Genomic DNA, 11,929 nt, shown 5'->3' on the forward strand with positions numbered 1-11,929 from the left:
TTTAGACACACAAGCTGAACAGCAGATGTGTGTGCGAGAAAGTGAGACATCAGAAGACGCCTTTAGTGTGCCGTTTTAAGGCGATGTAAACATGCCACCTCACATACAAGCATCCGGATTTGTGTTTCATAAACGGGTACATGAGTGGAGGACATCCCGTAACCATCATGTCACCTCCTCCTTCATTCGTCAAGTCTTACTGGCTGAAACGGTGTCAGTTCTGACCTTTATCAGTCCGCTTCCAGCCTGCTGATGGACGAGCGTTCAGTTTCGACCTCAGTGGTCCAGGAAGCTGAAGATGCTCCTCTGGGGGCCTTTAGTCTGTCCAGCAGGTTTGTTCTCCCTGCAGACCCTCTTCGCCGCCGGGTTCACTGCTCCCACCGGCCCCCTCTTCTTCATCATCTGAGGGTCAGACAAACACAAAGTTAAAGCTTTTTTAGCACATTGAGACTCTTGTACAAAACATTAAATCCTTGATTGAGCACTGACAAAAGGACTACAGGCACTGGTGTGTTGGTGCAGTGAAAGAATACATGTTTTTTTGTGGTTAAATTAATACAAATGTAATTTGAAAAAAAAAAACAACCAAAGTGCAGTGAATCTTGTGCTAAAAGAAAAAAAAAACAAAAACGCTAAGCAATCGTTTCTGTGCTTTTACTTCATAGTATGGAATAGGAGCAGTGGGCTTTGGCTCCATCTAGTGTCTTAAATGCAGAAGACAGCAGACTGAGAAACTCACCCATCACACTCACATGACTATCACACTGAGCAATCTCTCCAAGATCTTTGGAAAGTATTTTGTTTTTGTGCTTATTTTAGCGATCAGCGATCTTGCCCCGAGGATTACGAAACCAAAACATATGACTGCTCATTTTTCTACTCGAGCGTTAGCTACAAACATCACCTTTTTAATCAAAAAGATTTTTGAAGAACAGCTGTCTGACGGGCTGGACAGATGAGAGGAGTCAGCATGTGGGGTTTCCATCAGTGCAGCCGTTTGGCTATCAGTGCCAAACTGTGATCATGTACTCATGGGCCCCGTTTAATAAAATCTGCATCACGCAAGCTGTGATTTGCAACATGACATCATTTCCCTCTTTCTGTCCTTTGAAACATTCATCTAAATCAGAACAAACATACTGGAATCCATGCACGCCAGAGCCCTGTAGGACTCACATTTTTCTGCAATTTGTGAAACACGGCGCTCATTTAACTGGTTACCATTTAACTACTTTGTGTGAGGTAGGCTGGTATGGTACTTTTAGGCTGAAACATTCCTTTGAACAAGCCCCTACAAAGATATTTTGTATATTTATCTTAAAACATCTTGAGTTTTATCTCAGTGCGGGTGTCAACGTGGGACTGACTGGTTTCAATGGGACGCTATTCAAGCTCATTGCATCTCAGCTTCCATGATCACGAGGACACAGCACACCTGGTTAGCGACACTCCTTTCACTCACCTGCTTCTGGGGAGCATCTGAGGTCGAGTTGTCCTTCTCAGGCGACAGAGTTTGGAACAGGAATCCTCTGCTGTTTCTGGGCGCCAGAGGATTCCCCTCCGAGATCGAAGCCAGCTTCTGGAGGACGGAGTGAGGCTGACTCAGTAATGAACCCCTCCGCACCTGCTACAAATCAATAAAACATAAGCCTCAGATTGACCTTGTATAGTACACTGGGAATATGTAATGAACCGTGTGGGTAAAATATTTAAAAGGCCAATCACCTGCATCCACTCACACCTCTCATTCTGCATCATTCTGAATCCTTTTTATTGAGGTGCTGGTTTAGTTAAAGTCAGCACCAGGCAGAAATCTGATGTTTATTCTCTACCAGCCGCACTAGCATTCCTCCAGAAGCCACTAATAGACTAGATTCCTTACACTGGCTGCCTGCCTACCAAAGTGGCTGGTGAGTAAACAACAATTACAACATCTGGCTGCTAGTAATGTTAAAACATGGATAGGTATTCAAAATAACACATCAAATCAAGTTAAGATTGCGCAAAAACAGTCTTAATATAGAGTTGTTTTTGCCGCAAAAATGTTATTCAGTAGACACCTTCTGAACCTTGAAAAAAGTACAGCATGTCTCAAACTGGACTTTTCCCTGTCATGGGATGAATAGAGGAGGATCTTATCTTGTGCTGTGCCACAGTGACGTACCTGTAGGGGCCGCGAGGGTCTCTGGAAGGGGTTCAGAGCTGATGAGGTCTTCTCCGGCTGTGGTGCCACAGGGGGCTCTGGTGCGAACATGTGGAAGGTTAGACAGTGAAGTACTTTGACTATAACCTCTCTCCCAATATCATGACACTTAAAAATCAAAAAATTTCAAGATCTTATTTGTCTCATTGTTACATCTGTGGCCCAGAAATGTGTTAATCTTGATACACTGACGGAAAGGACACTGGAGCGCAGACAGTTAAAACACCCTTTTAATCTGACTTGCGTCCTTCTGTAGAGCGCGCTCTGTCCTTTGGATCTGAGGACGTGAGGTGGCCAGAAACAAAAACTCATGAATATTACATGTGGCCATTCAGTTTGAGTCACAGTTATTTTTCCGGGAACACAAGAACGCCACAGCTGTGGGGAAATGAACACTGAAGCAACCTGCCATTTAGCAATGACAGTACTGGCAGCGCTTTCCTCTCTGGTTTAGTTTGCTGGGACGCATGCCACTGTTTCAGTGTGTGTGTGTGTGTGTGTGTGTGTGTGTGTGTGTGTGTGTGTGCGCGCGCGCGCTCTGTCAAATAAGGTGAAGTTACCTCACCAGCCTTCTCAACTGACAGTGCTAAGTAGATTAAAAAGCATATATCTAGTTAGTTATTAAAATTAAAAGAGCGAGCGAGCAAGAAGGCTGTAAGAGACAGGCCTCTAATCTCTGTATATACGTCTATTCTGTGCCATGAAAGTGCCAAAAGAGGTGTTATTCAACATAAATGCATGAACGATGAAAGCAACAGAGGTGGGAAATTAATGATATACACTAAGAAATATCACCTGTGCATCTGATCTGCTGTTAACAAAGCATATAATTTATCTAGTCAGCGAGCGGCCTAAGCACGCTCGGACAACGCGACACAATGTTTTTATACAAAGAAAGGAAAATCTTCATGTTTGACAGTCGCCGAATTTGAAAGAGGAGACAAATAATTAAGAATTTGTCGCAGACAGCATTTGACTCAGTTTATAAAGTTTGCCTTAACTCAACGACTCACAAAACTGCATGATTTTTTAATGGGAGTCTGGGGCTGATGTGCCACCACCTCAAGTTACTCACGGGCAGGTTTGGCTCTGGAGGACAGAGATCTGATCTCAACCAGGATAACGAGAACGCATGAAAAACACCAGGTGTAAACACAAAGGTAAGATCGGATCATTTATAACGTATCCGGATACGGACTGCATTTTAATCCCAGGTGTGTGGCTGCTGCCATGCTGTGTTCAACTGGAACTAAAAATTCTCACCTGACCTTTGGAGCTGATTTAATTAAGAAAAAAATGAAACAACCTTTAAAAGCTCAAACAAAACACATTTGGAGACAAAGGCAACGCTGCCAAGCTGTGAAAAAACCCATCTGGTGACTGTTTTAAATGTTTTGTTTCCATCTACTTGTTCGCTGTTAGACTATTTGTTCAGTCATTACCGAAGTCACGGGATTCTTCTTGTGAGGCCTCGTAACAAACCGACCTTTTCTCTGCAGAGTCTTGGCAGTCAGCTTCTTGGCCAGCTTCATAAAGTGACTGTCTTCCTCTCCAATCTTTTCATCGTCTACATCCAAGTCTTCCCCTTTCTTGGCGTTCTGTTCAGACTGTGAGAAGAGACACAGAGAAAGGAATGAAGATAAAATAACAACAGCCCGCTGCAGAGGAGGGGGGGGGGTGACTCTGGGATAAAGCTCTTTTCAGGCTGCACTGAACTCTGAAACTGCCCAAGTCAATACTGCACATGTATTTCTGTTAAAGGCTCCTCACTATCGTCCATGTACAGGACGACCCACCTGTTGTCTGAGCCACTGTTCTCTCTCCAGTCTCTCCTTCCTTCTTTGGACCTCAGACTGGTCCACGTCCTCATCTTCGTCCTCTTCCTCCTCTGCTCCTGTTCTGTCTAGGTTGAAACCATCATCTGGAGAGAAAAGTCAAGAAGACTTTCTTTGACCGAAGTTTCTAGAAGAGTTGATGCACTCAAGAGTTTTTGGGTTGTTTTTGGCCCATCAGAAACACACTAATTGGGTCATCTCGTCCTTAAACAACCAATGCCTGAAATCCAATCAAATTCTAAATTAAGAATGTAAACCTCAGCATGTAAACTCACTAATATTTTTCCAACGGAAGCGGCGAGCGCGTCCCGGGCCGTCAGAGTGCAGGTCGCCGTCAGCGAGGTAACGCTCCTGGTAGAGCCTCAGACGCCGCTTGTCATCGTCCATGACCTGTTTCCTGTAGGAACATTTTCATCTCTCAATTTAAACCACCAAATTTCAAACTGAAGATATCCACCTTGTGTTATTACAACAGGATTATTTCTATTATGACTGGAGCAACGGTGGAGGAGACGCTGCACTTGCATTAATGCAGTTTAAGCTTTAGATAAACCTGCAGACTGGCTGAAAAAGACCAACTAGAAGGAGCATAAACCCCACCAGTAAATACACTAGACAGCACATTAAGAACTGGAAATTAGGTGGTAAACCTATTTGCAAACATGGATGAACTGGGTAACTTACTGGAAAGTCTCTCAGCACACAAGGTTCACACATATCAAACATAAAATCTTCAGATGGATTGAGGTCGGTTACTCACATGTGGATCTTGTTGACCTGGTCCTGCAGCTCCTCATCGGAGGGAAGCTCCTCAAGAAGCTCCTCCTCCTCGTATTCGCTGCCTCTTTCGTCGTCCTCGTCGTCGCTGCCCATGTCGTCACTGCCCGACAGCTCAGCCTCTGACTCCAGGTAGTCAGCCAAGCGCCTGTGAACAGTATGCAAGAACCTGCTAAAACCTGTGCTGCGGCGCGGTTTATCCGACAAATGCTGACTGATTCTACACTTACATTTTCTTCTTTTTCTTCGGCCGGTGTGGCGCAAACACGCCCTGCATCTCCTCCTCTTCTACATCATTGTCCTCTTCCTCACCACCATTTGCTTCATCCTCCTCTCCATCTTCATCATCGTCCTCCTGTAAACCAACAGTTCACGCTCCATTTGCTGCCAGTGTCTTTTAAACAAGAAGTGGAACTTTTCCAGCCCAATCAGAAGAGACGACGAGGCACGTGTTGATCTGATCTCACCTGTTCGCTATGACTTTCCACATCTGACAGAAGCCGGAAGTCGCAGTCTTCTTCCTCCTCCTGCTCTTCCTCCTCTGGCTTCTTTTTACTTTATACAGACAAATCACTATGAGAACCTTACATTGCATGTATTATTATCCCCCTAGTCCTTTAAAACAACCTTACTAATGGTCTTTGTACTGTACCTGTCTGGTGTAGGTGAAGCCGAGTGAGCAGAACCTAAAATTGGCAGAAAAAGAGATAAATGTACATAATGTGCAACTGGACAGAAAACACAGACGCTCACAACCTTCTCAAACCTCAAAATCTAAATTTTGTGACAGGTTCCTCACAGTGTATCTGTTTAATCCCTCTGTCTCCACCTGTCTGCCAAATGGATTTTGTCCACTGCAGGTGATTCTGACCTTAGGAGCTTTCAAAGAAAATAGCCTGTACATGTGTTCTCATCAGAAATAAAGGGGGGCAGCACACTCCTTTACCTGGACTAGGAAATTTCCCTGAGCAGAGCCCCAGCAGCTGATCCATGGTATTATCAGATCCTTCATCCTGCTCTCTCTCCTTGCTCTTATCTGTTTCCACCTGCTCCTCTCCAGCCTGCGTCGGTGGAAACGCTCCAGAGCACAGCCCGAGCAGCTCATCCTCCTGCGTCGCTCCGAGGCCTCCGGGCTGACTCTCCGCTGCCCCGAAAACACCCGAACACAACCCCAGCAGCTCCCCCATGTTGGCGTCCATTGCGTTTTCATCAAGGCTGTCCAAAATCAACTGTCTTTTGTGGGAGCGAGGCGCACCGGGACGTGGCCCCACGTTAAGGAAGCCGTCTGCATCGAGTAACTGGGAGTGGGTGTCGTCCTCCAGGGAGAAGCGGCCTTGGGAGTCTAGTCCCAGACCAGGACCAGAAGATGCTCCACCCAGGTGCACTAAATCTGCTTCTGGGGATGGAGGTGCGTACAAGTCCTGGGAGTCCTCAACAGGGAGGCAGAGAGAGGGCTCGGAGAGTTTTCCTGAACTCTGGTGGGAACAAAGACGAAAACTTAAACCACTTTATTTTATAGATGAGCTTTTAGCTTCCTACCGCTCCTGCATGGGTGGGTTGTTCTGTCTGCCTCATCAGTTTGACTGAACTGACACATTTATGTAACCCTGGGCAGGTCTAGGAGATTTCGAACCCCTGGTGATCCCGTTTTAAGTATTAAAGCAAATGAAAAGCTTTATCTTACCTTGGAGGCAGAGCCGAGGAAGGGCCTGAACAGGCAGGGAGACGGGGAGCGGAAAATGGAGGAGTTGGAGATGTTTTTTCCCGTGGAGCGCTGATGATTGACAGGCTGGTAGGAGGTTATCATCGATCCCGCCAGCTCAAAGCTGCTGTTGTGGCTGTTGTCTTTCACCAGGGACAGAGAGTCGTCCTCTTCTGGAGACAAGAAGGACGAGATAGCGAGAAAGTGATTGTTATCGTTATATTTTAAAGCATTTTCTTTCATAACTTTTTATTGAAAACGATAAATTAGCCTGTTTTGAGTGTAAAAGGTGCTGACAAGCTGAATGAGGTCGTTCACTCTACTCACCCATCTTAGTGCTGCTGTCCTGCCCAGAAGGTCCAGACCTTCTCACACCATCTCTGAAAAGGAAAACAGTGCATGTGAAGCAGCTTTGCTACTTATAAACACACACAGAGTAAACATATAAACATATATGTGACTCAGAGTTTAATGTTAAAAGCAAAGACAAACACACTAACCCGGTGCGAGAGCAGGAGTTTCCCGGGAACAACATGAGTGTGCCATCTGTGCTAACTAGGTCGGGAGTTGAAGAGGGTCCAGTCTGTGCTACAGGAGAAGGGCTCCTGATACTCTGAGCCACACTGCCTTCCTCCTCCTCCTCTTCTGCCTCACCATCTTCACCTCCCAGTAAGTCATCTACACCCTGTTGAAAAATATCAGGCTTGATGTGAGTGCCAAGGAATAAAAACACAAATGTGTAGAAAGTAATTTCACTGCTCCAGAACAGCAAGAAACATATCTTCTTACCTCTTCTTCCTCAGACTCATCCGTCATATCTTCCTCCTCCTCTTCCTCCTCCTCTCCATACTCTTCATTGTCGAGGCGATTCAGCTCGGCCCTGCGGACCCTCTCCTCCTGTCTCCGTTGGGCCATGGCGGACTGCAGGCGCTGCTTCAGAGTGCGCAGCTTCTCTCCTACGAAAAGAGGGACAGAAAGTCGTGTTAGGAAGTCAGGAAGTACAGTCTCCCTGTAAGTACACCCGTCAAATTTCTCTAATTTTCCAGAAGCCCCGTCCTCGACGTGCACATCCATACCTGGTTTGGTGGCCACGGGCTCCTCTGCTCCCTCTTTAACAGTGACAGTGACGGACTCGGTGTGCAGCTCTTCCTGACCAGAAGGGGTGCTGTCTTTGCAGATGATGCTGAGCTGCATCGTGCGCTCTCCCTGAGGGCGCATGGGCGCCTGGACGTGACGGAGATAACGCTCCTTCAGAGCCTCCACGCCTTGGTGAAGAAGAGGTAAACGCAGGATTTAAATGTCGTAGTAGAACGGTTCATTCTGACTTTTCGCACATTCTCACTCTCCATCTTTTGTTCTTCAAAAGCCGCATTTCCTCCACTTTTGTATAGTACCCTTCACAGCTGTACCTAACCCATACCATAACTGACACACTGTACTGTACATTTACTGCCAGGCTGACAACTTCCTGCTAACCTTTTCCGCTGCTTAGATTCACTGTCACTTTTCTGTCACTTCCTTTCTCATTCCTCTTAACCACACACAACACGCACTGAGTCACACTGCTCTTCTAACCAGAAGAACACAGTGGAGGACAACGAATGGATGACTTGACTGGGCTGAAATCCTATAGAATCACTTACCAGGGTTGAGCTGTGGAGGCTCGAGCTGAACAAAGGCTACCTCGTCTGGACACAATTTAGCGACAGGCGGGGGGTCCAGTCCAAGCTTCTTCAGTAAGGCCAGTTTGTCCTTCTTAGGTTTGGTGGGCGGCTGTGCTGAAGGCTCTGCTGCAGGTGGATCGGCGCTCCCACACTGAGTGGCTGAAGGCTCCACCAAAGCCCTAGATAAGGGCTCTTTTTGCAGGACGTCACAGTCAGGCGTTACTGCGGTCTGTCCTTGTTCTAAGGGTGGAGGAGAGGTTTCTTCTCCAGAGTCAGAAGAAGCTCTCATTACTCCATCTGTTGTGTTTTGTTGCGACTCTTGCAGACTCTCTGAGAGGTAAAGCATTGGTCCAGATTCCTGTTCAGGATCTAGGCTTGCAGTTGCTTCTCCATCCTGGCTGAGGCTCTCCTGCTGCGGGGAGGAGGTGGCGGCGGGGTGAGGTATGGGCTGGATCTGAGTGGAGGACAGATCTCTAGAGGGAGAAGAGTCCTGCTCTGTGGATGGCTGCAGGGTATCGCTGGGTGGGTTGGTGGGAGGTGGAGGAGCTGACGGTGTTTCCAACATCATGGCTGAATACTTTGTAGATCTGAAAACAGTGAGATTATCATTCAATTAAGTTCATTATGGCAGGTTTGAAACTTATTGTTGAATTTTGATTGTGTGTGACAAATAAAGAAAAACTGTTTGGCAAACAATCTAATCTAATTAGTATAAGTGATCTCATAAAATTGAGGCAGCAGATGGTCATTTTCGGACAGTGTGGCCAGCTGTTGCCCTGACATATGTGCATCATCTGTTAGATTTGTCTTTACTTCAGCAGCGCCATGACAGAACCCGCTGGCCTGGTCCTCTTCTTGAAGAACTGGTCGATGGTCTTGGGCTGAGGGATGTGATAGGGCAGGCCAATTGTAGACTCTACAAAGACAGGAATGTGTCAAAGATCTGAACCAGACTCAAATTGCGATCCAATCAGTAATCAGGAAAGAGTTAACACACTGCCACAACTGTCAAAAGACAAGAGAAGTGCTTCTTGTAAACTGACCTCTGACCAGCCGCTGAGACTCACTGTGGAGCTGCTTCATTGCCTCTTTGCTGGCACGTGCAGCTTTCCTCTCCTGAAAACATCACACATGTTGAGAACGAAACAGCACTTTGGTATTGATTGAAAGCATTTAAAATAAATTCAAGATCTTTGGCTCTGCATACCGTCCGCTGGGGTTTCTCTGGTGCCTCCTCATCATCATCTGCTTCCTCACGCAGGAGAGGATCCTGTAGCATTGACATTTTACACTGATCACAAAACGGTCTGTGTAGAAAGCGTCTGCAAAACGCCACATGACACATTGTGCCACTCTTTTCATCACATCTCACCAAAACTTCATTAACTTTAACAAATTCTGTTTCCAGCATCAGTCAAGCTGAGCACACTGACAACAACAAAGAGCAAGATCTTAAACAGCTGCCATATCCGTTTACATCCAATAGCTTGTTTTGATTCTGATGGAAAAGTCAGAGGAAATAATGCTGAAACACTGAATGAACACTTCCAGTTGTAAACAATCATTTATTTTGTACCGTGTCTTTTTTCATCTTTTGCTTGACAGCAGCTCGGATGGCCTCCAGAGACTCTTCTTCCTCCTCTGCCTCGTCGTCCAGACCAGTGTCAAACAGCTCTGTGTCACCCAGCAGACACCCACTGTCGTTCAAAGCCCGAGGGAGAGGTGTGTTCTGGGGAATTGAGTACAAAGTTTCCTTCAACTATACGACATAATCTTACAGTTACTGTTCTTAATGTACGTGTTAATTCCTTAAATTGATGATTTGGGTGTCCGGTGCAATTTTACCCTTAACCTTGATGTACCCCCGTGTGTAAAGAGTTCAGTCATAATGAGAAAACAAACACCACTGAGAGGAAATGCCAAGCTGCCCTCACCTCATTCACTTCAGAGAACCTCTCCTTCTTCTTCAGCTTTTCCACCGCTTTGCTACGCTTCTCCTTTTTCTCTCGATGCCTCTGGCTCTTCTCTCTCTTCTTGTGTTCCTTCATAGATTTTGTTTCCTTCCTCACCTCCTCCTGTCGCTCCTCCATTTCTCCATGTTTCTCTTGCTCGGGCTCGCTGTCTTCACTGTCAATGGGAGCACGGCTTATTCTCTTACTCCTCTGCGCCCCCCTCTCTTTCTTCTCGCCCTTCTCCTCTGCAGTCTCCATCTCCTCTCCGCTGGAGGCAGATAAAACCAGAGCTTCCGCCATGTGAAAACTGTTCTCCCCAGCCGCCTCCTCTTCCTCACTGTCACTGTCTCTGATGGCGTTACGATGAGGCTTTCTGTGAACGGTGATGTCTTCGTCGTCATCAGAATCTGAAAACAAAATAACAGTTGAGAAAAAGTCAAATACGGAGCAACAATCACAAATCACTTAAAACATATTTTTGTGATGTAGGTAAACTGTGGTAATCGTCTCATCTGGAACTGGTTCTGTTGTTTTATCCTCTGTATTGTGCTTGTATGTTAATATACAGCAGATCATGGGATGCCATTTAAACAGTAAATTGGCTGTTGCATTGTGATTAAGTGTCCACTAAACTGTTTTTCTCATTTACAGCCAAAGGGGCTTTGCCCTGCCTGTCTCAGGTTGGACCATCATCCATTGTTGTGCTACTTCACCTGGAAGCTCTTCTTTATTGGTGGCTGCCTCCATGGCCATCTCCTCTTCTGGAGAGCCCATGCCGCTGTCCGAGTCGCTCTCTGTTGCAGCTGGGAGTCCCTCCACCTGGGTGCAATGACACAAAGCAGAATTCATCCATCATGAAGTGCATTTTCCATAGTATGAAGGCACTGCAGCCTGGTCTGATGTTTGTTTACTGCAAAAAACACCCTACATTCAGTGTAATACAGTCTTAATCTAACTCTACCCTAGAGTTCAGAGTTAGTCATCTTGCTCTCTGTACTTTAACCATATCTTAATCAAAACCAAAGGTACTGAACGGATTTCATTTTATGGTTAAAGTGGCAGATTACAACCGCTGATAGAGGCACATGTCGCTGCATAACTTTTTTCTATGAAACCAAAGTTATAGGTTGTGTTCACGAACACGTCAAAGAACATGGAGCAAAAGTAACTTTTTTGCAAAGTTAACATGAATCATGAGGGTCGATTGTGGGACCGTATGCAGCCAAATGGCTGTTAAATTACATCAGCGGCGCCTTGCAATAAACCAAACAATGAGCACAAACGTTAGCTAGCGACATTGCTTCTTTTCAGCGACTCTAGTTCACTAAGCCTTAGCTACGTGTAACGTTTCCATACATGCAGACACGAGTGATCGATTTCCGCGATTGATCCCCAATATCAGAATCTTTGCAGATATGATTTCAAGTGGTTAACAAAGTAAAATGCCAAGCATGCATTTAATCGACGTGACCAGGCCAAGACAACAACCACCATTCAAGCTGGCTAAACCGAACCTAGCGAGCTAGCTAAGTGGCTAACGCTAACAATATTTGCCATTAGCGTTGCATTTGATCTGAAATACTTTTGCTCCTGCCAGCCCCTTTCTGTAACTTCTGAAAGTCCGACACTTTGATGCTAAATAGACGTCCAAACTATCGACTGATATTTGAGTGTTCCCTCACCTGTTGTTGAGAAATAACCAGGCTCATCTTTGTCCGCCGGCTAGTTTACGCTCTTATGTAAAATAAACCAGCGGAGACAACTCTTCGTCGAATCCCGGCAGCTACAACAGACGT

The 11,929-nt window shown here is 45.9% G+C and overlaps 1 protein-coding gene across 1 annotated transcript; it reads right to left on the bottom strand.

The window, feature by feature from the left end:
• Nucleotides 1-124: 124 nt before the first annotated feature.
• Nucleotides 125-11,842, bottom strand: LOC139346106 (claspin). The gene is made up of 24 exons (XM_070985006.1): nt 11,816-11,842; nt 10,847-10,952; nt 10,116-10,540; nt 9,758-9,910; nt 9,389-9,451; nt 9,225-9,297; nt 8,995-9,097; nt 8,161-8,768; nt 7,594-7,782; nt 7,307-7,473; nt 7,018-7,202; nt 6,845-6,897; nt 6,500-6,690; nt 5,762-6,290; nt 5,468-5,501; nt 5,283-5,370; nt 5,046-5,170; nt 4,799-4,963; nt 4,314-4,435; nt 4,000-4,124; nt 3,690-3,810; nt 2,165-2,241; nt 1,463-1,624; nt 125-402 (listed from the first exon to the last, which is right to left on the bottom strand). The coding sequence occupies exons 1-24, from the start codon at nt 11,840-11,842 to the stop codon at nt 277-279; spliced, it is 4,017 nt and encodes a 1,338-aa protein (XP_070841107.1). The 3' UTR covers nt 125-276.
• Between the last annotated feature and the right edge of the window lie 87 nt (nt 11,843-11,929).

This window comes from Chaetodon trifascialis, chromosome 17 (genome assembly GCF_039877785.1).
Source record: "Chaetodon trifascialis isolate fChaTrf1 chromosome 17, fChaTrf1.hap1, whole genome shotgun sequence".
In the NCBI taxonomy this organism is placed as follows: Eukaryota; Metazoa; Chordata; class Actinopteri; order Chaetodontiformes; family Chaetodontidae; genus Chaetodon; species Chaetodon trifascialis.

Bases quoted from the DNA above. Each gene is read 5' to 3' on its own strand.
- LOC139346106 (XM_070985006.1), bottom strand. From the start codon at position 11,842: ATGAGCCTGGTTATTTCTCAACAACAG. The intron at 10,953-11,815 runs GTGAGGGAACAC...CATTGCACCCAG, and splicing joins TGGTTATTTCTCAACAACAG to GTGGAGGGACTCCCAGCTGC. The intron at 403-1,462 runs GTGAGTGAAAGG...TCTGACCCTCAG, and splicing joins CAGATGCTCCCCAGAAGCAG to ATGATGAAGAAGAGGGGGCC.